Source organism: Lissotriton vulgaris, chromosome 6, assembly GCF_964263255.1.
Source record: "Lissotriton vulgaris chromosome 6, aLisVul1.2, whole genome shotgun sequence".
NCBI lineage: Eukaryota > Metazoa > Chordata > Amphibia > Caudata > Salamandridae > Lissotriton > Lissotriton vulgaris.
The window spans coordinates 582411531-582438801 of NC_141694.1; the positions used below are offsets into that span (position 1 = coordinate 582411531).

Here is a 27271-nt window from a genome sequence, read left to right on the forward strand (position 1 = left end):
GCCAGATTGTTTGGGCCGTGTTGGAGTTAAGTCTCAGGAAAAACCTGAAATTGCAATACACATTAAAACCATAATAATATTGGAATAACAAAAACAAAGAACTTGAACAAGTAAAGTCCATGTTTACTCTAACAAGTCTTTTGAGCCCAAGCAATAGGTGTATATTGTTATCCAGCTAAATATTATTGACTTTAGGAGAATGAAAGGCTGTGTGAACCTGCTGGATCTAGAACATGTGCCCACTGGGTCAGTCACAAAGCCTTTCAGTTGATGCATACTCCACTAAGTCATTCTAAGTGAAATTCTTTCATATGTCATTTGATTTGGTAGACAGCTTATATGCCCTAGTGTGCATTGAGTTTTGTTCTGTGCAGTTTTTATTACTTCCTGCAGTTTTCATGTTTGTGAGCCAATGCTCATATATTCTAGCGTGACGATGGGCATCTGATTTCGTATTTTTTTCTCAGTGATACATTGTGGGTGCATACTTGTCCTTTTGGTACTTAGTGCGTTTTTTATTTTCAAATGCACCTTAGATTGACTTTATCCTTGGGCTCTTTGCTTCATTTCTGCTGGACAGGTTTAAGAATTTCTATTTCTTTTTGGTAAAGTTCATCTGCACGACGACCAGGTGACCTTGTTTTCAGTTTCATAGCTATTCCTTTGGCACTGCACGTGCAGGAGAGATAAAGGAAAGAACGTGTGGGAACATTTCCAGATCGTAACCAATCACAATGAGAATTTGATCAAGGCTCGAAGAGCTGGGGAGAAAGATCTGCCATCAAATACATGCATTGCTCTGGGTGATAAGAACAAAACAAGACAACCCCTAATGTTTTATTCATCTGGGAACATAATGACCATCTGTCATTTGTTTTGTTTCACATAACAATAACAAAGTCCATAAAACAAAATACAGGAACGATTTTAAAGCCAAGCCGTACATCTGAGAGACATTAATGCTGTTTTGCAACCACAATACAGTTTTTTTTAATTTCGTGGGCCGAATCGATCCATAATTTATCACTATACGGTACAACTTGCCTCTCTTCGGAATGATGTTTCTGGTAAGGACCCATAATTCTGTGTTTCTCACTACTAAATCCCGAGGGCCTCATTTATGAGACTGTGCGTCACTTTTACGCCGCCGGTGCGTCACTTTTAGTGACGCACCAGCAGCGTAAAAAATGTGCCTTGTTGCACCATATTTACAAAGTGACGCATCTAGGAAGATGCGTCACTTTGTAAACCCCTGCGCTACATTATACCTATGCCAGGTATAATGTACGCAGGGGGGGCGTTTTGATGCAAGAAAGGGTCATAGAAGTGACGCAGTGAAATCTATAAGATTTCACTGCACCAATTCTAGGACACAAATGCGTAAATTTCTTACGCCTGCCTCACAGCAGGCGTAAGACTGACGCAGGCCCTTTCACATGGGGCTTGCCCCATGTGAAAGGACACATTGCTGGAGTTGCGTCACTTTTGTTACACACTCCAGCAATGCGTCACTTTTGCGCCATGCAGATACGTCAGAAATACTGACGTATCTGTAACTCCTTGCGCCATGATGCGTCATACTGTAAATATGACACATCATTGGTGTCGCAAGGAGAGCGCAGTGAAAAGAGACGCATCGCAGTTTTCACGCAGCGATGCGTCACTTTTCATAAATGAGGCCCCAAGGCTATTAGAGGATGATTGGTGACAGCACATTTTTGAAGCTAGATATAGAACATATTTCTACGCAATTGAGGGAGCAGAATGGGAACCGCACCTGGCGTAACAGCACCCTGTATCAATAACTTGTGTTTTGCTGCTAGTAGTGTCTAGTATTAGGTACCAGTGTGAAGTGCACAATTGTCTCAACGTAATATAAACATATTTTGACTTGTACTTATGTTGGTTGTCTATTTACTTATATATTATTGCGCAATCTCCTCTGATGTGTCCGGAAAATGTTCCTTTTTTGTCCCTAAGTTTTGTCCTGAATTTTGACTTTCTGTCCTGAATTTTTGTCCTAAATTTGTTCTGAATTTTTACACTCACTGTCCTGAATTTGCAACTATGCAAGTTGGTCACCCTAGGGTTACAGAATGTTTTGGGTTTGAAAATGCTGGGCTGCTCGCCTCTGTTACTTCATTAAACAAAGCTGGTTTTACTTATCTTGAGGGATCGCTTCCAGACTCTTGCCGTATTGCACATCCTGAGCGCTACAGAATGTAATGGAGGTTCTCTGCCCCTGGTCGTTTGTTATGGCAGCAAAGTCGCTTTTTAATCTCTTTAGTGGTGCAGAGTCCCACTTTTAAGTGAATGTGGAAATTAAAGGAAGGAGTACTTATCTGAACCCTTGCCTAGAAGTGAGAGAAGCAGCCGGTAGGCTCTTCCCTCGTTGTACACACCCAAGTAGCATGAGAAATCGTTTGCTAAAAGCACACCTGTGGAAGAAAATATATGCCAAAAAAAGACTTGACAGTAGAATTTTGCCATAAAACCTTTTTGTTTTTAGGTCGAGCAATCCAGGCCTCTGGTATATACTTTAGTATATACTTATATATTAGTATATACTTATATGTATATGTAGTTTGTGGGCTCTGGAGATCACCCCTAGGACTTGTCTGCTTCCGCTTAGGGACTTTTTTTTCTGTTCAACTGCCTCTATTTAAGTGTCCTAATAAAAAAAGGTCCAGTAGAGGTCTGTAAAATACCAGAATTGCTTTCTGCTGAGGAACTTTCTTTTTTTCTTTTTTTTTTCTGGCAACTGCCTCTATATAACTTTCTTGATAGAAAACTACCAACAGAGGTCAGTAAAATACAAGAATCACTTTAGCATTCTCTAAATTCCAGTCCATAGAAATTGTCTTCCACGAGCACCCGTAGACAATAAGATTTTTTTTAAATAGTTTTTTCAGTGATACGACCACCAAAGGCCCTGGTTTTATATTAAAAACAGAGCTTTGGACTATACTATTTCCCACTGAAAGGCAATATTTCTCTCCATGTGTCACGCAGTTTGGTGCTTACTTTCCACCATGTTAAAGAACAGTAGATGTTTCAGCACCCAGGCTAATGTGCTGCATAGCTAAATACATATAAGGTCCCAAAGGCAAGACCGATTGCATTGCAAATGCTTGTTTTGTTGAATGCTTTCTGTAAGCTGGAATGGGTGAAAGCATCAGCGTCCTATTAACTGGATTGTGTTCACTCGAAGGGTCCCTATCTTGTTGCTAAAGCATGTCAGACAGTATGTCAGTAATGTGTGTCATTAAACTGAAACTTCCACACAGTCGTGATCTTTTCCATGGTTTAGGAGGTATGTTGGAAGTTCTCAACTACATTTGGGATATTCAACTTCAACTGTATTCTCATGTTTTTTAGGCTCCCCACCTTCCAGTGAAGTACCGGCGGGGCCCTATCCGTTCATGGTAACATCAGATGATGGCCGTGCTGTGCCTGTTGTGCAGGCTTACGCTTTTGGAAAGTACCTTGGATTTTTAAAAGTTGACTTTGACGATCAAGGAAATGTGGTGCAATCATCCGGCAATCCTATTCTATTGGACAGCAGCATTCCTGAAGGTAAGTTAAACAACAACCCCTTGTCTCTGTTGGTCACTGCCCCATGTTTTTACACCCTGTTAATCAGTCAAAGGTATTCCAGCGCAAAAAAACACACTGAAAAATTGTCTCCTCTTCAGTTGATGTTAATAGAGCAATGACTGTTTTGACAGGTAGGTAGACCCATTTCTTATCTTTTGTTATATTATGTTATATGGATTTGTAGAACAGGACTTATCACCTAAGCCTGAAGCAGGTGTGTAGGTCATCTGTTGAGGGCTAGTTGAAGAGCCTGGTCTTTAGCCTCTTGTGGAATTCAAAAAGTGTGGAGGTGGCCCTAATGTGTTGAGGGAGGCTGTTCCATATTTTGGGTGTGGTGTAGGAGAAGGGTAGGCCACCCTTTCTACTTTTGCAGAGGGTGTGCAAGGGAAAGTCAGGCATAGCATAGGTGTCTGGTGGGTTGATGTAAGTGAAGGCAGCAATTCAGGTATGCTGCTCCAGTGTTGTGTAGTGCCTTGTGTGCAAATGGGAGGAGTTTAAATTGGCAGCCTTTATGAATGTGTAACCAATGGTGTTCCTTGAGATATGGCTTGCTGTGTGTGCTCCGTAGGAGGTCCAGGATGAGTCTAGCTGCGGCGTCTGGGTGGTCTGAAGTGGTGTAGGAGGTTGGAGATTATAGCTTAGAGTGCATTGTCGTAGTCTAGTCTGGGGTAACTAGGGCTTGAGTGAAGGTAAACTTGGTAATCTTAGGGATCCATGTGAAGATTTTTCTGAGAATGCATAGTACGTAGAAGCAGAAGGAGCTGACTCTATTCACCCGTCAGGCCATGTTTAGTTTGTCGTCTAAGATAATTCCCAGGTTACTTGATGGTTGAAGGGTATATGTGTCGGGCCGAGCTAAGACAGCCACCAGATGGAGTCCCAGGTGGAGTTCTTGTTTCCAAAGATCAACACTTCCGTCTTGTCCGAGTTGAGTTTCAAGCAGTTGGTTTTCATCCATTCCACTCCTCTGAAAGGAATACATCAAGGAAATCAAATGTAGATCTAATCATCTCATTGACAAGCTGAGTTTGCCAAATTTCTGTATGATGGTCTGCCAGCATTTGAATTGCTCCATTCAAAAATATTTCCATTAAACCTGAACAATCTGAGCTGCCAGCCATTGTCGTTGTGCCACAAATAGAAATGCACTCCTATCTTCATCTAATTTAGGTTAGGTATTTATGTACTAGTATTTTCAAACAAAACAAACCTTTGCTCAGTTGCGAAACGTGTCAGAGTTCACAAAGTGTTAAGTTAGCAACTCTATGTGTGAAGTCTAAACTTTGCAATCCATTTTGACCTTGCAAAACGCTTGATAGCTGCCTGTCCAGGCTTGCACAGGCATCGTTCTTCCTTTCAGCAGGCATCTAACATAAATTGTCAAGATCAGTTGTAGCTACTCTGCAGTTTTCTCTTGCTATTATGGGACCCATGAGCCTATCACTGTGCTTGCTCCAACTCTAAATGTGTTCGTCAAATGCCTTCTGTAAAGATCTGCCAATCACAGGTGTTCAGCAGGCTACCGATCACCTGGGTTAGAATGCCAGAGCTTGAACTAGGCAAACAAATTAATTTGACTAATATTTGAAATTAATGTATATGCTTTCCCTATATCTATTAGTTTGTGAAGCATAAGCGGTACCCACACAGGTTTAACTGTCCATTGAAAATCTGGAGCGTTTCTGTCCTTTGGATCTCTTGTCCTTAGGTGCTGTTAACAATGCTGTGAAGAACTGATCTCTATATTATATTGGCTAGTTGTAGTATCAGTGTATAAACCAAAGTGCCGAAAGTTAAACATCTTTCTCTTTTTGCCCAAAACCCTAGCCACGGAATATTAGAAACAGTGAGTATATTGTCTATTCACCCTCTAGATCTGGCTCTCTTTCCATCCCTACACATCTTAGTCGTAACAAAGCATGCTGCCCATTGCCTTGATCTGCTTGCATCTATTACAGTTGTTGAATTCCTTTTCTCACCCCTCTAGGCCTTTCCTCAGCTCCACTTTCATCAGAATATGTTAATGGGGCCCTCAAACGCACTACAGGGGGGAAATAATTTTACCTCTAAAAGCTTTACCTACAGATTGTGGTTTGCCTGAAAAGCTAATCTGACCCACTATCCCCTCTCTGTGCCCCTGTTCGTTGCCTTTCTAGAGATTCAGAATGTCTCCTAGAAAGCCTTATGGTTTGAATGTATTTTCCAATGGAAGTGTCAAAGGCAAGTCTTAGGGCGTTCGGAGCTTTCAATTATCTTGGAATAAATAAACTTCCCATCTGTGAAGCCTCTCTGCAGTGGTGTGGAGTTCTTGTTGCCAGACACCTTTAACATATTGTTTGGGGATAGAAGTACATTTTGTCCACTGGACAAATAGTTGCAATCCTCTGCTGTGCAAACTTTTAGACTGCCAGTTTGTATTGCCAAACTGTTCTGGGCAGGAGGTCTTGTCTTTTGCTAAGGCAGGCTATGCATGCATATGTATAAGATGTTCAAACTGTATGATTCAATAATACAAAGCCTTTACTGTTTGTTAGGACAGGCGCTTGAAGGAAGCAGAGTGAACTATACATTTAAATTGCTTTACTGGTAATCCAGTATAAAAAACGTGCACACATTTACAACATTAACAACATTAACAACTTGTGGCAGTTTGCAATGCATGCAAGAAGAACGGATGCAAGATTGGCAATTATTGTTCGGGGAGGAAGAATGATAGGCTTTGGGAGATATTGTCCCTTGAAAAACAACAAAGCCTTGCCAGAGACAAGACAGTTTGGTGGCAGCTTGTTCAAACAGATGTTCTTTAATAACGCTCAAGCAGCTCTCTCAGCATCCCAATATAAAGTCTATCAATACAGGAACAAGATGGGTAAACTAATATTCTGGTTAGCAAGTAAGACTCTGGAATCCCCTAATCTGAGAAGTGGTGCTGGTGAAGACAACAATTTGGTGGATGGGATTTCATAGTTGGGTGCGTATCGGTACAGCACATTATATCAAGCTAGCCCTCCTGGATGTGCAGAAAGGCAGAATCTAGTAGTGGAAGACCTGGTGTTGGGTAGGCTGTCAACAGAGGTTAAGATGAGCTAGATGCTCCACTCTTGGAGTGAGAGCAGAAGTTGGACCTGCAAGGCATGTCTTCAGAGAAGGCCATGTGGCCCAAAGCTTTTCCGACAGAATTTTGCAAAAGGCTTGCTTCAATAATGATACCCCTTTCGTTGGGTATGGTTGAAGACTTCCTAGAAAAGGAAGAGATTTCTATGGAACTTAGGGGTGCAATGGTGGTGGTAATTCCCAAGCCTGGTAAGAATCCAACCAAGTGCTCCTCATATCACTGTGTCTCCTTAATTAACACAGAAGTTAAAATAGTGGTGAAAGCTCTCACCAATTGGCTAGGGAAGGTGATGAGATTGTTGGTCCACACCGATCAAAACAGCTTTATGCCGGCTAGAGGAATCAGACACTGCATTTGTAGGCTTAGCTCTGGCACATATGGACGAGAGATATGATCCCGCAGTTCTGGTCCAAATGGACTTTGAAAAGGCCTTTGATTCAGAGGAGTGGCCCATTATCCACAGAACTCTAGAAAGAATGAATATTGGTCACTCATTTTGGAAGTGTAAAAAACTCCTTTACCATCCCCATGAGCCAGAGTTAGAGTGAATGGGCACTTTTGAGGACGTTTGTAGAGGAACCCACCCCCCTGTGTTATCACCTCATCCCCCTCTTTTTTTGCTCACAATTAAACTGCCTTCAGAATTGGTCAAGAGGGACACTCCGTTTAGGGGACTCAGGTGTGAAGACGACACTGAGGACCATATATCACTGTATGCCAATGATGCCTTGGTCTATTGACCTATCCCAAGCAATCTGTACAGAGGTTGAATAAAATTCTTGACATCTTTGCGGAGGATTTGGAGCTTAGGGCACATTGGAGTAAGACAGCTATTATTCCTCTGTGGAGTGCCACTTATGCCACGTCAAACATTTCCCCCCATTAGGATAGAGACTGGACCTTTTGGTTATTAAGGAATTGAAATTTCTATGAAATTAGACATTTGTTGGGTGAGGCTCATGCTACAAAAACTCCAGAAACTTAAGACACATTGGAGAGGATTACCAATGAATATGTTAGGGTGCATTGCTCTATTCACAATGGTAGCCCTTCTGCAGGTGTGTAAATTCCTTCACAATTACCCATACAAGGTCCCCAGTGGTTAGATTTCTCCTCTCCAGCCCACTATCAACAGCTATGTTTGAGGTGAGGGCTCATAGGCGTTGAAGCACGAAAATGTATAAAAGACCTCTATGTCGAAGGGCTTGGAATAGTGGATATGAAAATTCATTACTTGGCACCCCAAATGCTCCTGGTTAACAAGTGACTAAATGGTGATCTCTGCCCAGTGGTCATGGCTTTATAGCTCAAAACTCCCCAATACAAATACAAAGTTTACTTCAATACCAATTGAAAGCTGGTGGGGGGTACTAACATGGGCGGGCTGGAACAAAGTCCTAACTAGGGGGACCACAATATGGGCAAGTGCTTGATTGATAGAAACGGCTCTACTGCAGGCTTGCCACACCATGGATTAAATTGGAATGTCAAAACTTTGTAACTTATAGGTTCGAAACCAAATAGTCCCATTTAAATACCTAGTGGAGGAATACGAGCTACGCAAGTCTCATTTCTTCTTTCATTTACAATTGCAGCATGCACTGGGAGTCTATAGTCTCACTAGTAAAGAGTCCAACCCGCTAGAAACCCAAATCTCTGTAGTTCAAACTGGCACTTGAGAACAGTAGAGACAGCTTGCACTGTGTAGGCGTAACATGGAAGACAAGCACAACATACAAGCAATGGATATGGAGCACTCGGCCCCATTGGGGAACTCCGCGGATGCACAAAGGCAGGGCCGCCTTTAACACTGGTGACCCCCTTTGCGACAATGTTTATCGGGGCCACCAATGACCACCTCTGCCACAGATTCCCTCACTAGCACCCTTAAATAGTGCCCCTCAAGTCTCTATAACCGCTGTTGCTTAGATTAATTTAGTTTTATAGCACCACTCATACAAGTGTAAGGTGTCAGACCACTTTGCATCACACACACATTGCACACAGACAATCATATGTGTGTAAATCAGTGTATAAGAAATGTTACATCAAACAGGACTGCAAGGTGTAGTGTAGGAGTGACATGTCAGATACTGATAGGCCATATAGTTTGAGTCCTTATTCTGGAAAAGCACAAATTAAAAATGTAAAACATAACATCATTCTTAGGGGTTTGTCTTTAATAATAAGAAATGTTTTCTACTCAAATGAACCTTTTTGGAAAGGTTAGGATAATGAAAGACTGGGCAAAAAAACATATAGCTTTAACATGTACCTTGCAGTTTGCATGCAGCTCTTTAGTAGCTCAGTGTTCTATATTAGAATTTTGACTTATAAACGAAAAGTAACAAAAGGAGCTCTGTTATAGGGGAAACATTGTATACAACGCGTGCGTTACAATGCGTGTCATTACAACAATTTTCTTACAATGCAAAATCCATTACAACGCATGTCATTACATCGCATAATCCATTACAACTCATTCCCCAAAGTATTTCCCCAGCAGAGTTATAATAGTAATTGTGTTGTAATGGATTATGCGTAGTAACGACATACATTGTAATGGAGTTAGCGTTGTAAAAAATGTGTTGTAATGACATGCATTGTAACGTGTGCGTTGTAACATGTCAAGTTCCTCTTATAGAAGCAGTAACCCACTATCTTATTTACATTATATGCACATTGTTATCTGCATGGTACACGTTCTTAGCAGCAGGCATTTAAACCCTCTGCGCTATTTTAGGATTATTCAAAATTTCCACTAGACAAACCTCTGGTGTCTTTCCAGGAAGAAGATTAATCACCGGAGTTATCTTGGCATTTTAATTGATGCCTGAAAATTCCTGTAGGCCAGGAACGCGGCAGCAGGTGCTTTTAAAATGATAATATTTTTGCGAAAATAACGCCCCCACCCCAAGACAGCACCCGGTGCGGTGGCACCGATCACATCGCCCTGGAGCCGGCCCTGCACAAAGGAGTATTGAGTGCCCCCGAACCAACACTGACAGACATAATCACTGCAATCAGAGACATAGAAGGCACACTAGAGCCTAAAATGGACTTGGTAACAATGGAAGGGACACTCTTAAGGGCTATTGTAAGGAAATTGAATGAGAAAGTGACTGAAAACCCCTATGCATGCACACAAAGAAAGACCGAGACCCTACGAGGCCAATCGACTCACCTTTTATGGGGAAGCAACCATGGCAGCCAAGCTGGGGGAAGACAAGGGTCACTCAAGGCATAATAACATACGCGTGAATGGTGTCCTAGAAAGGGCAGAGGGGCGAGTGCCACTGCTAAGAAAGAATATAATCAAATCGAAGGGGCTATCAACATTTTTGTTTGAAGAATGGGCACGCAGAGACCCGTTGCTGCCACCCGATGAGAACTCCGCCACCAACCATCATTGGTTGCATATTCAACCACCAGGATCGGGATGCAATCCTGCAAGCAGTCCAGCAACAGGCAATTGTATAATATGAAAATGCGACCATTCGCCTCTTCCAAGATTCCACATTCAAAGTACAGCAACAACAAAGAAGCTTTTAAGGGGTGAAAAGGGAACTGATAGTGAAAGAATTTAAATACATGAGGCTATTCCTTGCCAAGCTCTAAGTCATAGTGGTGGGAAAGACCTGGGGCCTCATTTATGAAAAGTGACGCTTTGCTGCGTCAAAACAGTGATGCGTCACTTCTCAGTGCGCACTCCTTGCGACATTCCTGATTCGTCATATTTAATGTATGACGCATCATGTCGCAAGGAGTTACAGATACGTCAGTATTTCTGACGTATCTGTAAACGCAAAAGTGACGCACTGCTGGAGTGGGTCACACAAGAGACGCAACTCCAGCAATGCGTCCTTTCACATGGGGCAAGCCCCATGTGAAAGGGCCCGCGTCAGTCTTACACCTGCTGTAAGGCAGGCGCAAGATTTTGACGCAACGGCGTACTAAAAGTGACACAGTGAAATCTCATAGATTTCACTGCATCACTTCTACGACCCTTCCTTGCGTCAATACGCCCCCCTTGCATGCATTATACCTGGCGTAGGTATAATGTGGCGCAGGGGTTTACAAAGTGACACATCTACCTAGATGCGTCAGTTTGTAAATATGGCGCAGCAAGGTGCATTTTTTACGCCACTGGTGCGTCACAAAAATTGACGAACCGGCGGTGTAAAAGTGACGCACAGCCTCATAAATGAGGACCCTGGCACCTTGGAAATGGTTAGAAGGCTGGAGATCGGTAAACTCCAGTGGCAGGTAGAGAGATAAAACAAATTGTAGCCGGGGAGGAACCGGCTCCTGGGGAACTCCTCGGAAGGGATCCAAGGGGCAGCCTCGACAGCAGAGCCCTTAAGATAAAAAGAGCAGTGGCCTGGGACATCGAGAAGGAAACTGCGGCAGGGGATATCCCAATCCAAAAGAGGTGAAATAACATGGGCCAGAATAACCAGTGAGTGAGAACAGACAGATACAAAAAAAGAAGGGAGAACACATGGCAAACTTTTCACGGATTTGGCCAGGCCTCCTACATCACATTTACCAGGTTTGGAGTGAAAGGCACTTGCAGGGAAGTAAGGAAGGGAGAGTTGTGGAAGTAGTTACAGTCAATTCATTTGCGGCCACACGTAAAAAGCATTTTTGTGTTTGCAAACGAGTCAAATCACAGAATCGGCCCATTTGCAAACACAAGGCTTTTTGAAATGTACAAATCTCTATTTACGATTTGGTAAACTATTACCGAATCGCAAATTGGGTTTGTGATTCAGTATTAGGAAGGAGTGTGTTTAGGGCGTCCCTTTCTAAAACCGTTCGCAGTGGTATGTGTGAATGTTCTCCGACCGTAATGCAGTTGCAAAACATTCACATTTTACAGCCTACTTCAAGTAGGTGGTAACCCTTTCGCAAAGGGAAAGGGGACCCAAAGGGACCCCTTCCCCTTTGTGAATGTTTGTAAAATCATTTTTTAAGAGCAGACAGTGGTCTCCTGGACCACAGCCTGCTCTTAAAAAATAAAAAAATAAAACGTTTCATTTTTCTTTTTGAAACACATCCCTTTTTTCTTTAAGAACAACACAATGCATTTAAAAATAAGATTTCTTTATTGAAAAATAATCACAGACATGGTTGTCTGCTGACCCCAGCAGCCCATCATCCCTATGATTTTTCCAATTCCCAATTGTTTGCTAACCGAAACCTAACTCATTATTTTTCCTGAGGTAGGTCTATTTGCAACCCACTGGGAATCGCAAAATGTGTAAACCACACATTTGCACAGGGGTCTTTTATATTACCAAACAGCAAATCACAAAATAGCTATTTGGTGATCGCAAACACTTATCATTGTACATGTGGCCCTTACCAGCAGAGACCAAAGCCAGTCCATACCCAAGAGGGCCACTCGAGATTCTGAATGAGGCTAAATACCAGCCAAACACACCATAACACTTTGCCAAATCTAGGTGGCTAAACTCATGGCATTAAATATATTATCGTAGAATGTTAGTGGCATAGGTGGCAGGTCCAAACGAGGGATGCTCCTGCAGTACATAAAGGAACAGATGTCCGGTATTGTGTTACTTCAAGAGACCCACCTTAAGAGCAATCACTGTAAAACCCTAGACAGACATGGCTACATTTTGCAGACACATGCTGGATATACGTCATACTCACGAGGGGAAGATTTCCTCACTGATAAGTCAAGTCAAAGTCAAAGCAAGCTTTATTCGGGTGCTTTGAAAACATCCATAAAAGCACAATATAATTCATGTACAAAGTTTCCAATAAAAATCTTTTAAAAAGACAATAGCTAAAAGCAGATAAAAACATTACAAAAAGGAAAAACAAATTCATATTTACGACAAGTTCATAGTTACGTGCCGCAGGCAGATTACAAAATTGACAGTCAAAAAAGGCCACTAATTAAAGGGGATGCAGCACTAGATCAGTCCAAGTTCTGCCTATGTTTAATAGCTAATTTCAGAAATGTTGCTACCAATCTAGCAAAAGGTTCAGCATCCAAGAACTGCAGAGCAAGAAAAGCTGGGCGTAGGCCCATGACCTTAAAGATTGGTAAGAGCCAGCGGTATCTCTATTCCTGATAGAATTTGCAGAACAATATAATGTGGATTGTCGATTGGGGGGAGCTGTCATCACACGGACAGGCTTGAAGGGGTTTTTCCCAGATGTTGATTTTTGGGAAGGTGACCAAATGGTGAAAAATATTCAGTCTGAACCTGGTTAACAGGAATCTTTCATACCCCGTGAGATTGTAAGTTAGATAGGGCTGAACGGTAAATGATGTTTGAATCTGTAGTGAGTGCTGGACCGTATCTATTGAGACCTCACTAACAAGTCGGAGAGATTCTAAGTGGGCCAGGCAGATCTTTTTAAACTTCTTCCTCGAGATGACAGCTATTAAGGTGGGGGAGTTATAATACAGAATCATACCAAGGTCGCTCAAGAATTTTCTTATGTAGGCGATCCAGCCAATCCTTAGTGCCATGTCTAGGGAAAGACAGTCCTCTATGATTCCCCGGCAAAGAGTTGTCTCGCGTGACGTCCAAATGCGGTGCCACAAGAGAAGGGGTTGAATCCGAATCAGATCTGATAGATAGGGCGTACCCACTTCCAAGTGACAGGCATAAGTGGATGCGCCCCGAGGCACTGCCAAAAGAAATCGTAGAAAAGTGTTTTCCACCTTTTGTATCTCCGCGATCTTGGCATGTCCCCAAACACCCGCCCCATAAAGTGCACTTTATATGCATGTAGCTCTATAAACTTCTAATAGTTCTACCGTGGGCCGCCTGCCCAATTTATTCGCAAACCTAACTAACGCGGCAGTTGATCTGATGAGGGAGAGTTTCCTGGATTCTATGGCAGACTTCCAAGAGCATTTGTGGTCAAATGTAATTCCCAGATAAGGATACGTATATGTGTTCTCTACTTTCTGTGAATCGACATACACAGGCTTGATGTTGTTAGTCCTTGACCCTGCAACCATTACAAACGTTTTCTTGATGTTAACCTTTAGGTCGAGGCTGGCCATAAATGTGTAGTATCTTGTGAGAGCACGCTCTCACAACTGAGATAAGTCAACACCCTATGTCCTTGGCAAAAGTTGGTCAGACCCACTGGGACGATACTTCACCCAAACAGGGTGATGGGATGGACTAAAATTGAACCTTTGCTCGGTTAACATTCCTGCCAGACTACAGCAAGCCACACATCCCGAGTTAGCCACACTGCTGCTGCAGTTCCCAGAAGGATTTTTTTTTTTTTGACGTGACATGAATGAAGTGGCCTTAGAAGAGAAAGATAGACACCCTTCAGGGAAGAATAAACAAGGAAAAACACATCTATCAAATTTACCTAACCCTTTGGGTCCAACAAATATCTGGAGACTGCATCACCCCCAGGCACCATAATACATATATAATTCTGGGGCGTACAGCAGCCTCTCCCAGTGGGACTATTTCCTGACACAGCATGAATCCCTATAATATTTTGCGGGGGCTACACACCCCATAAGAGACATCTCAGACCACGCATTGACCTGGGTGACAGCACAGGGTACAACGGGCAGGGAAAACAGACAATGGGTACTAAACCTTTGGTGCCTCAAAAGTGAGGAGATTCTAAAGGGACTCTGCCGAGGTAAGGATAACAACTTCATCAAAAATTAAGGAACAGTGGCCTCCCCAACTACATTATGGGAGGCATACAAAACAGTGATAATGGGGCAGGCTCAGTCCCTGATATTGCGGGCAAAAAAAGAAGAAAAGTTGCTTGTATGCACTAGAAAAAGAAATAAATGAATTGGAAAGGCACACTGCCACCCACACAGATTCACACCTTTACCATAGAATAGCAATGAAGCAACAGGAGTACAAAGAAATCATGGAGGAGAGGGCCACGGCTGCCTGCCTTACAACACAGCAGTGTCTCTACAATGTAGATAATAAAACAGGCAAATTACTGGCTTGGTCGGAGCATAGGGAAGACCTGACTAACTGCTTCTTCGAGATGCAGGGCCTGGAGGGGGAGACCCACTCATTCTACTCACAAATAGGTGTTTGTGAAATACTGCATTAACTATACACACCTACTTCCACTAGATCCTCGTCGGAGATATCTATTCTCCTGCAGGACATGTGACCCTAGTTAGCCATGGAAGACAGACTAGAGTTAGAGACAGATATAATTTAAGATGAAATACCTGCAGAAATTAGAGAGCTTCAACCAGGAAAAGCTATGGGGCAAAATGGACTCCGCATAAAGATACACAAAAGACTAGCAACTAAACTCACCCGACACTCATTGACATTGCATGAGGAGGCAAGAAACATGTTATATCTACCAACTGAGGCCTGTAAACCCCCCAAAGAATGCCACTCCAACAAGCCGCTTTTACTACTAAATGCCAAAACCAAACGATCTAGCCAAGAAATTGGCTCCCAGGTTTAAAAAATTAAATTGGTCACTCCCTTAATGCTCTCTGATCAGGCGGTACTCATGCCCAACAGAAGTATGAGACCCAACATATAGCACCTGTTTAGGGTGCTATGCAGTATGAAAGAGATCCAGCAGTGGTGGTGGCACTGTACACCAAAATAGCATTTTGATACACTAGAGCAATAATGGATAGGATGGATTTGGGCCCAACTTCATAAGCTGGATTAGGCTTTAGTATGGCTACCCCCTTGCTAAGATATGGGCCGATGGTACATTCGTAGATGTTTTCAAATTGAAGAAGATCTGACAGGTCTGCGCCATGATATTCGCTGGGCCTCTAGCAGCCTGGTTCACGCAAGACCCACTGCAGCTCCTCCGCAATGGCCTGGGAGCTTCGCCCCAATGCCTGGTGCAGAGCCAGCAAACAAAAAATACAATTATTCTCTAGCATCATTTTATTTTTCGTTTGCCAGCTTGTGCATGGAGGAGTGGGCCAGCCAAAACACACATGCTGCTGACTTAAATTCCCTTCAGGGGATCTGGGATCTCGACCCTTACACACAGAATAGATTAGTTAATCTGGGGATTTTAAGCATGAAGGGTGATGACTGTAAACTCACACCCAAATTGTTCAGGAGCCCCTAATTATGCACGGCGAACCCTTAAAATCTCCGATCATTCCTGAACGTCAGGGACAGGAGAAATTATCACTTTGATATTTAAACACCTGATCGATGGTGAAACACCAACTTGAGACCTTATACCTCCTTGACTCCGATAAATCAGAAATCCTCCTCCTATCTGAAACGTGGTTGACGGCTGAGTCTAGCCTGGACATTCTAGCAGCAATCCCAGATAACTATTATATCCTCCAGTCGAATAGGCCAGATAATAGAGCTGGAGGCGGGGTTGCACCGGTAATATCACAGAAACATAAATTCTCCTTGTCACAATACGCATTCCACTAGTTGATTACCTTTTACTTAAACTTGAATCTAACCATTTTTCCTTCGTCTTTGTGGTATTTTATAGGCCCCCTGTTCCTATGCCTACATTCTCACTGTTGCTGAGTGATGCCATTGCAGATTTGGCCATAAATCACGCCAGAGTATTGATTACTGGCGATTTTAATTACTGGCCTAACAACGCACGGGAAAGTTCTCTATCGCCGAATTTACTGACCTGCTAACAGGTATGAACTACACTCAGCACATCAAAGTTGCCACTCATATAAAGGGACATTCCTTAGATCAGGTCGGGACATCCAATCTAGAGATAGCCTGCAAATGTCCCCATGCTCATGGTCGGACCATAATTTTATTACCTTTTCCATCCTGAGTATTCTCCCTCCCAAAGTTTTGTCCTCAGTTACGATTATGGGCAGGAATTAGAGTCAGGTAGATACCAAAGAATTTGGCGTCCTACTAGCTGCTTATAAACCTTCTGTCTTGATTGTATCTCCTCACATCCATGTGGAAAAAAATAATGCTTGGTTGGAATCTGCCAGAGATAGTTTTGCTCCATTGAGGACAATTAAAAATAAGAGGCCCCACGATGCACAACGTTGGTTCTCTGAAAATCTGAAGACGATGAAATTGGCCTTGCGACAAACCGAACGTAAGTGGAGACAGGACTATTGCCCTCATATAAATACCATCTTTATGGTAGAACTTAAAGATTACAAAAGCACCATTCTCAGGACTAAATCTGAATACTTTCCTAAAAAATCTTGGAATCTACTAACAGGGCCAAGGACATCTTCTCTATTGTAGATGAACATGTCACACCCGATCGCATCATAGCAAAGCCCACCCCGTCACAACTCCTATGTGACTCCCTCAACACTTACTTTATTGAAAAAATTGCTTATAAATCTAGTATTCCCAAGTCCTCACCACTATCAGATCCCCGTGACTCACACACTAATCCTCAACACCTGGTTCAATTCCCTATCATTACCCAAGAGGTTTTCGTCTCTCTACTTAAGAAGGTCTGCTCCAGCTCCCCGTCGGAAAGCTGTCCCCTTCACATCCTTTGGGAAGTCTTCCTCCATTGTCCCGAGCCCCCTATGTTGCTTCTTAATAATTCCCTCACTAAAGGCATTGTCCCTAACCTTTTTAAGAGTGCAGAAGTTGTATCTATTTTTAAAAAAACAGGCACTGACCCCTCAATTCCCAGTAACTTTCATCCTATCTCACTGCTGCCCTTCCTAGGAAAAATTCTAGAAAGCCACATGACCAACTGCCTCAGCACTTTTGTCGAGCAGTCACACTACCTGGACCCAGACCAAGCCAGCTTTAGACCCGAACACTCTACCGAGTCTGTCATTTGAACAGTTCTCAATGAATTACGAAGGGGGGCTGACCAGAACTCCACGCAAGCTCTGGTGCTCTCTCAGCTGTTTTTGATACGGATGACCACCATTTGCCGGTCGACCGTGTCGGAAGTGCAGGGATACAGGGTCTTCCACTGAAATGGATATCTTCTTTTCTCAGTGACCACTTTCAAGCAATTCGTCTCACCAGCTTTCTTGCTGAAAAAAGGAGACTGGCGTATGGGGTCCCACAGGACTCATCACTCTCTCCCCTCCTTTTTGACTTGTATATTTTTCCCTTAATTTTGGCCCTCCAAAAGAGAGAGGTTGTTACATTTAACTATGCTGACGATCTCCAGTTAGTGTACAATATTGACTCCTCCCCTTCATCCACGGAAAGCTTCCAGTCTACTATGATATTCATCAGTAACTGGATGAACACTGATCATCTTAAGTTAAATCCCAATAAACCCAAGCTGACTCTCACAGGCAGCCCAGTGAACCCATGGAATTCCAACCTTTGGCCACATTCACTGGGGTGCTCCCGTCTTCTGTCAGCTCGGTCAAAAGCCTGGGAATCGTGAATAGCAACAATCTCACGATGAAGTCACAGATAAGTGCTGTGGTCTCCGCTTGCTTTTTCACCTCCGGAGAATAGGCAAAATAAGCAGATATCTAACCATCGAGGCCCGGATCCAAGTTATTCTTACCCTGGTTATGTCGCCCATTGACTACGCTAACTCTCTGTATACCGGCATCCCTGCCTACCAACTACGTCAACTACAACTGGTGCAGAACCAAGCCACCAGGTTTGTTTACGGTCAACCTAAATCTCACCATGTGAAACACTTGTTAAAAAATTTACATTGGCTTCCCGTGACCCAACACTGTCTGTTTAAATTAATCTGCACGGTCTACAAAGTCCTCTTGGATCGTGGTCCGGTCTTCATTCATTGCTTCTAAATTACAGCACTATGTCCCCTCCCGTGATTTACGTTCTGCGAATTTAAATCTGTTGACAACCTTGCCCATTCAAACGTAAGAAATATGGTGGTTTAAGATTCAATTCTGGAACTCTCTTCCTCCCGAATTGCGTCTGGCTACTTCCTATACCCAATTTAGGAAGTCTTTCAAAACTTGGTTATTTGTTCAGGCCTACAATTGAATTTAGCATTTACTGTCCCAGCAACCGACCGACCCCGCTTAGTGCCAAGATACCGCTCTGTGAACGTGCGCTTTATAAATTGCTTTTAATTTAACATAACATAACATGCACACTTCGGATTCACCATCCTGGCTGCATTCTGCAGCTGAGCTGGAGAAAACCCCATGTCTGAGCAGGGCCTCTTTTCATCCCACTCAGAACGATGCCTGCGCTGCTCTGCTGGGAATCTGTCCCAGGGGCTTCTGGGACCCAGGAAGAGGCCAGCAGAAGCGACGCGGGAGGCGGCCGGCAGCGTCAGGTACATTTTAAAAATTATTATTAACCCATTCCATGCCCCCGTGCTCGCTCTACCCCCCACCCTATGTTGCCCCACCCGCCCACCACCCATTATTAGTGGCGGCCGCCACTGCTCAAAGGATACATTGGGCGTCTAGATGGAACATCGCATATCTCTATATGCAGACGACATGCTAGTCTACGTGACGCAGGCAAAACTCACCATTGACCCATGCAAAGCACAACTTTGGCAACTGTTCCGACTATCGGATTAACTTGAGCAAATCCCTGATATACCACCTGACGGGAACCCCACCTCACCTGCCCATGGCTCCACAATGCCCAAAGTAAGTGAAAGCTTCAACTACCTGGGAATGTATGTTACCCCAAACCCAGGACACATTTTTACAACATAACATATGCACTACTTGACCTATTCACGTAGGATGTCCATCACTGGAGGAAATTGCCCTGTAGCTAATGGGAAGGGCGGTGATGTTTAAGATGGTGACCCTGCCCAGACTCCTTTATGCCCTCCAAAACACACCCTACAAGATCCCAACACCATTCTTCATAACAGTCGAAAGGGATGTAAGGCTGCTGTTGTATTGAGGAAACGAATGGGAGGGGTGTATGAGAGAGAAATAGTCCTACCAGACATTCACAAATACTACAGCCGTCTCAACTCACAATTATAAACGATTGGACACATGCAGTTCAAACTGAACCAGCACTAAGATTGGATAGATGAATCTTGGGAGTTAGGAGGTGCCCTAGCACTGTATGGGAAGAGGCCCCTTAGAAGCTCCCACCAGTGAGTGTAAATGGCAGGAGCCTTCATCAAATCTTAGCCAGAAGGGTACGCTCAAAGTAGAAACACCATTGTGGGACTGTCGGGAGCTAGGGCCCATAGGAAACATAAAGGGACCGGATAAGCAGTGGCGGCACCAGGGTCGCCCCACTGCTTCATAGCAGTGAAGGAAAGAAACATAAAACGATAAGTGGTGTTATTATCATTTTATGTTTCCTTCTGCTGCAGCAACTTTAGGAGTGGGGTGGAGGGGGCAGCTCAACTACAGAGAAGCAGGGGAGGAGTGTTTTGCCCACTCCTAAGTGCACATGCCTGTTTGGCCATCAGTCTTGAAGGCTGCATGGAGAACATGCCCATGCCCCCATTCCCTTGCTGAGTGCTGATCCACGGCACTCAGATCAATCACATAGCTGCATTGCAGCATTGTGATTCGCTATTGGGAGGTTGCTTCCTGCTGCAGACCAGAGGCAGGATGAAGAGATCAGTGAAGAGTTGGTGGCTGGCCGTCCGTCACAGGTATGTGTTCCGTTTTTTACTTTTTTTTGTCAGCCCCTGTCACACCACCCGCATCCTGTAGCAGAGTACTGCGGATAAATGGTACATAATAGCAATATCGAAGCTGGATAACATCTGGGAGGAAGGTATGCTGGTCTCCCTTGATCCTACCACCTGTCTAAGACAGAAACATACTATTACTTCCAGTTCAGACATGCACTATTGACTGATTTTACCGTGGGAACGGGCATCCCGGATGCCACACCACTAGAAGAGGGAGTGCTGATGGAGCCCCGACAAAGGGAAGCTATCTGCTTCATGTAGCAGAAAATAGTAATTAACTCTACCAGGACATCTCCACCGGCTAAGAGATATAACTGGGAGACAAACATGGGATCATTTGAAGAGGAGGAGTGGGAGGAGGCACTGAATTGCCTTAGCGAGGTAGAGATACCTGCAGTGTTCCACCTGGTGCAGCTTTCTGAGTTGCCAGGTACTATGAAAGAAGCACTCTTCACAAGAAAAGATGTTGTTGCACCAAGGATATTGTGCTGGATAACTAAACACTTTTAAGGTCCCAAAGCTGAAACCTATTGGCTATGCCAATGCTTGTTTATTTTGAGAGGGAGAGTACCATCACTTTTCAAGAGTGATGTAATACATTTAATTGGAGAGTACCAGCACTTCTCAGAAACAAGCAGGTACTCTGGTTCGGAGTACCTGCACTTCTATTTTTCCATTTCAAACACCGCGTCAGTCTTACGCCTGTTGTGAGGCAGGCGTAAGAAATTGACGCATTTGCGTCCTAGAAGTGGCTCAGCGAAATCTTATAGATTTCACTGCGTCACTTCTATGACCTTTTCTTATGTCAGAACTCCCCCCTTCATACATTTTACCTTGGGAACGGACATCCCGGATGCCACACCACTGGAAGAGGAAGTGCTGATGGAGCCCCGACACAGGGAAGCTATCTGCTTCCTGTAGCAGAAAATAGTAATTAACTCCACCAGGACATCTCCACCGGCTAAGAGATAACTGGGAGACAAACATAGGATAATTTGAAGAGGGGGAGTGGGACGAGGCACGGAATTGCCTTAGAGAGGTAGAGATACTTGCAGTGTTCCACCTGGTGCAGCTTTCTGAGTTGCCAGGTACTATGAAAGAAGCACTCTACACAAAAAAAGATGTTGTTGCAGCAAGGATATTGTGCTGGATAACTAAACACTTTTATGGTCCCAAAGGTGAGACCTATTGGCCATGCCAATGCTTGTTTATTTTGGGAGGAAGAGTACCATCACTTTTCAAGAGTGATGTGATACATTTAATTGGAGAGTACCAGCACTTCTCAGAAACAAGCAGGTACTCTGGTTCGGAGTACCTGCACTTCTATTTTCTGCACTTCTATTTTTCCATTTCAAACACTGTGTATAACTGTACTGAATAAAGTGAATATGGCTGCCTATGCATGTGCCCAGCCATCACATTTTGTGCACTTTCAAATTCTCCTTTCCTCAAAAAAAACACAAATCACTTTTCCAAGTATTAAAGAAATTTCTGACGTATCTGTATGGCGCAAAAGTGATGCATTGCTGGAGTGTGTCACATGTGAAAGGGCCTGCGTCAGTCTATCGCCTGCTGTGAGGCAGGCGTAAGAAGTTGACGCATTTGCGTCCTAGAAGTGGGGCAGTGAAATCTTATAGATTTCACTGCGTCACTTCTATGACCTTTTCTTGCGTCAGAACGCCCCCTTCATACATTATACCTGGCAAGTATAATGTAGCGCAGGGGTTTACAAAGTGACGCATCTACCTAGATGCATCACTTTGCGAATTTGGTGCAACAAGGCACATTTTTTACGCTGCTGGTGCGTCACAAAAAGTGACGCACCGGCGGCGTAAAAGTGACGCACGGGCTCATAAATGAGGCCCCTGCAATTTTTCTGTCGGAGGATACGACTCCTGCAAGTTTTCTGTCAGAGGATACAGCGGTGCTTTTCATTGTCCACGAGTGCTCTAACCTATTACTTTGAGACAGGTCGCGTGAAGGCCGGCACATGACAGCACTTATGTTTAATGAAGGGAGGTCCCATTCCAATCAACATACGACAACAGTCTCCTCATACATGCCAACATTTTAGAAGAGGAGAGTGAGATTAAATTTAAAAAAATCGAGAGAAAGCATTTCCCACATTGACTTTCACTGAAGCAGATGCAACTTCAGGCAGGCAACAGCCAAAAGAAAGTAACTTTTGGCTTTGAAAAATCGTGGATCTCCAAGGGCCTTTATGAGGCTGTGCGTCACTTTTACGCCGCCGGTGCGTCACTTTTTGTGACGCACCAGTGGCGTAAAAAATGAGCCTTGTTGCGCCGTATTTACAAAGTGATGCATCTAGGTAGATGCGTCACTTTGTAAACCCCTGCGCCACTTTATACCTGCGCCAGGTATAATGTATGCAAGGGGGCGTTTTGACGCAAGAAAGGGTCATGGAAGTGACGCAGTGAAATTTATAAGATTTCACTGCAGCATATCTTGGCCGCTAATGTGTCAAAATCTTACGCCTGCTTCATGGCAGGCGTAAGACTGACGCAGGCACTAACAACATGGGACTTGTCCATGTGAAAGTACACATTGCTGGAGTTGCGTCACTTTTGTGACACACTCCAGCAATGCGCCACTTTTGCGCCTACAGATACGTCAGAAATACTGACGTATCTGTAACTCCTTGCGACATGATGTGTCATATTATAAATATGACGCATCAATCATGACGCAAGGAGTGCACACTGAGAAGTGATGCATAGCTGCTTTCACGCAGCGATGTGTCATTTCTCATAAATGAGGCCCCAGGTGTTTATTGGCATGTACGCATACCGTACTATGAATCATTCCCGTCATCCTCTTTGTGCGCACTGCTCTTCCGTTGAAGCTGACACAGGCAGTACCTGGGAAAAACTGTACCTCTCAGCATTTTAAAATTTTCCTGCTCATAGTTCACACATTCTTCCTGAGAATTCAGAACAGTTCCACCTGGTGAGGGTCAGCACCAGGGCAAAGATTCATGCCTGTGTGAGTGCGAGGGAGGAGACAGATGTTGCAGCAAGGCCCAGAAATATGTCAGAGGAATGATCTTCATTTCCAATGTAAAAGGAGATTTGTAAAAAAAAAAGAAAAAGAAAGAAAAAAAAAAAAAGCGATTTTAATTCCCAAAATATGACTCGGCTCTCTCTATTGGCACCCCAGGTCACTCCCCACCCGCTCGACTCCTCTGGGACCCGAGTGCTGCAGAGGGTTCGCCGCTGGTGGGCCCCGGGTACTGCATACATTTTTCTTACTGTGCAACAGTTGTTTGGTTTACTGTATTTTAGTTTTATCTTCTGTTATTGTGTATTCTTAGGCGCTCCTTGTGTGCCCCTGCCCTCTGTGCCCCCCGCTCCCCGCTTCCCGCCGCAGCTCCCCCGCGGCCCGCCCCCTTTTTCCTTTCTGTTCCCCTGCCCTCGCCCATTGGCCGTCCCGCTCCAGCCTCCCAGCTGCCCCTCCCTCCCACTTCACCTCTTATGGAGGCCGTGCAGCGCCCGCGCACAGCTGGGGCGCCAAAGGCGCTCCAAAGGCAAGCCCGTCTGCGACCGTCTGTGCCTGGACCGCACCCAGCGCCAGACCCCTGGACCCCGCACCCCCGCAACGCCAGACTGCACTACAACTCCAGCACCTTCCACGCACTCAACACTGAACAAGACCACCCCTGCTACCAGGCCACCCCGAAGCACACCCAAGGGCCCTTCGCCTGCCAGAACTGCAGATTTACTGCATCCAGCCCACCAAACCACCAACCAGAGAACCCAACCACCTCCCCTGCATCCTCCTCAACACTCGCTCCGCTCGCAAACATGCCATCGAACTCTGGGACCTCCTAGACTCTACCGTCCCCGACGCCGCCTTCCTGGCGGGGACCTGGCTGACCGCCACCTCAGCACCGGACATCGCCATAGCCATCCCACAGGGCTACAAGATCTCCCACAGAGACCACACCAACGGAGTAGGAGGGGGAACCGCCATCATCCACAAAGACACCATCAGAATCTCGACCAACACCGACGACACCCTAACCTCCGCCGAGCACATGCACTTCCAGATCCACACCGACCCCAACACCACCCTCAGAGGAACACTCATCTACAGACCTCCCGGACCTCAACCACAGTTCAGCGACACCATCGCCAACCTCGTCAGCACCCACTCCCTCGCCTTCACGGACTGCATCCTCTTTGGGGACCTGAACTTCCACCTCGAACAACAACGACGACGCCAACTCCACCGTCCTGATCTACAACCTCGAGTCAACCTCGGACTACAACAGCTCTTGACGGCACCCACCCACGCCGCTGGACACACGCTGGACCCCATCTTCTCCACCAGCCCCCACGTCTCCTTCAACCACACCACCAAACCCCACTGGACTGACCACAGATGCGCCCACTTCACCTTCAGGGAACCCACCGCACACCACTGCACCCAACAGCTGCCACGCTACTGCTGGGGCAAGGTCACCAAGGACCAACTGACTACCACCCTCGCCCTGAGACCTCCCGCTGACCCCACTGACCCAGATACCGCCGCAACCAACCTCAAACAGTGGATCAACGGCTGCGCCGACACCCTCGCCCCTCTCAAGACCTCCACAACCAACCACACCAACAAGAAAGCCGCCTGGTTCACCGAAGACCTCCGGATCTCCAAGCACACCTGTCGGAAGCTGGAGAAGAAATGGCTCGACCGAACACCAGACAGACACACAGCCCACAAGAGCGCCACCCGCAGACACCACCAACTCATCAGGATCGCCTTCAAGGACCGCCTTCAAGCACCGCTTAGACAACAACACACAACACCAAAGAGCTCTTCAGCATCGTGAAAGAACACTCCAACCCCAGCTCCAACACCAACGACACCCCACCTTCACAAGACCTGTGCGGTTCCCTGGCCGCCTTCTTTCACCGCAAGATCACCGACATCCATGACAGCTTCAACTCCGACACCCCCGCAACCACCACCAAGTCCACCACCCCTGCGACCACCACCCGCACCAGCCGCTTGACCGCCTGGTCCAACGTCAGCGACGAAGACACCATCAAAATCATGAACTCCATCCACTCCGGATCCCCATCTGACCCCTGCCCTCACCACGTCTTCAACAAAGCCAGCACAACCATCGCGCCCCACCTCCCAAAAACAATCAACAGTTCCTTCGAGACAACAACTTTCCCGGAAAGCTGGAAGCACGCCGAGATCAAGAAGCCCAAGGCGGACCCCAAGAACCTCAACATGGAATAGTGTGACAGATTGGAGCACTCACATATGGTAACAGTTACGCAGGATCCTTGCTATCCATCTTACAAACTAGATGATAGTGGCTGAAAACTAAACCTACCGATAAGAAACTTTAGAAGAACCTGCTAAGACTCTAACCTTTAGAGGTCAAAAGTTACAAATCACTATTCCGGACCAAGAGAATCCATTCCTCTGTTGATCAAATCCCTCTCGCCCCTCGCGAAAGGAGGTTGCCCACCCACAATTTCTTTGTCCTGACGAAGACCCTTTCGTAAGGAAAAGATTCCTACTGGTTATTTGGGTCAAAACGTAGACGACTACACAACCACCGACCAACTCCGGTCCCAATCTAGACACTTACAGCTCTAACGGAGTTAGGCCTGTTTTGCCAGTTATATTTCGGACTCTCTATGAGCCTCAAGCTGTGGCCTTGACTCTAAGGGACCACATGTACATTGTCTTCAAATCAAGAATAAGACTTGTCACTGAATGATTCAGACCACGTCTATCCTATCCCCGACACTTCCCTCACTTCACCCCCCCCGTTGTGAATGTGGGCACATACATGTATATAAACTTGTTGATATCAAATAAATGTATTATGAGTTCTAATCCACTAAATAGGATGTATATGCAATTTTGAAATAAACTCTTTTTGCATTCAATAGCTTTGCTCTCCATGACCAGGCAAGTCAACGCCGTCTCCACGTCCTGCTTCAACACCCTCCGCATGCTCTGCAGGATCTACAAATGGATCCCTCCCGACACGAGAAAAACCGTCACCCAGGCCCTCATTACCAGCAGACTTGACTACGGGAACGCCCTCTACCCAGGAACAACAACCAAGCTCCTGAGACGACTTCAACGAATCCAGAACGCCTCGACACGACTGATCCTTGACGTCCCCCGATGCAGCCACATCACACCTCACCTGAGAGGCCTGCACTGGCTCCCCGTCAACAAGAGGATCACCTTCAAACTCCTCATCCATGCACACAAAGCCCTACACAACACCGGACCCACATACCTCAACAAGTGACTCAGCTTCCACACCCCCCCCCGAAACCTCCGCTCTGCCAACCTCGCCCTCGCCACGGTTCCTCATATCCGGAAAACCACCGCCGGCGGCAGATCCTATTCCTACCTCGCCGCCAAGACCTGGAACACTCTCCCCACCAGCCTACGACAGACTCAGGACCTGCTGGCCTTCAGAAAACTCCTTAAGACCTGGCTCTTCAATCAGTAGCGCCCCCCCGGCGCCTTGAGACCCTCACGGGTATGTAGCGTGCTTTATAAATGCAGTGATTGGTTGATTGATTGAAATTGGAAGCTAGATTCTACTATTTAAAACACATTCCCAAAAACTCAGCCATGCAAGCGGCATAAACAGTGCACGTAGGTATGAACATCTTACCTCATAAAAATGCAATTTACCAATGTTAAAGTAGCCACAATGGAAGAACACACTTTAACAAAGGCAAACTTAGATTAAAAACGTGAATATTAGCATCCATACATGAGTGGGTGTACTGAATAACAGGAAACAGGGTGCAAACACAGATCGATAAAGAAATAAACTAGACCTGGGAAAAGGAAAGAATACAAAAGCAGATAAAGCGGGCGCTACCAACATGAAAACAGCCCCCCGTACTCACTATAGGACGCCTCGCGTTCTTCATTTCGGTAAGTGTCAGAACCCCACAAGTATTACCT

The 27271-nt window shown here is 45.1% G+C and overlaps 1 protein-coding gene across 3 annotated transcripts in view; it reads left to right on the forward strand.

Annotated features, from left to right (window-relative positions):
• The window catches only part of NT5E (5'-nucleotidase ecto), a 428517-nt gene that overhangs the window by 193165 nt on the left and 208081 nt on the right, over positions 1–27271 (forward strand). For all 3 annotated transcript variants that reach the window (XR_015296621.1, XM_086926572.1, XM_086926573.1), the window contains exon 4: positions 3379–3576. Coding sequence is in view for 2 of the 3 variants with exons in the window: in XM_086926572.1 (XP_086782698.1) it covers positions 3379–3576 (198 nt within the window). In the remaining variant the exon portion in view is untranslated. The remainder of the gene's footprint in view (positions 1–3378; positions 3577–27271) is intronic.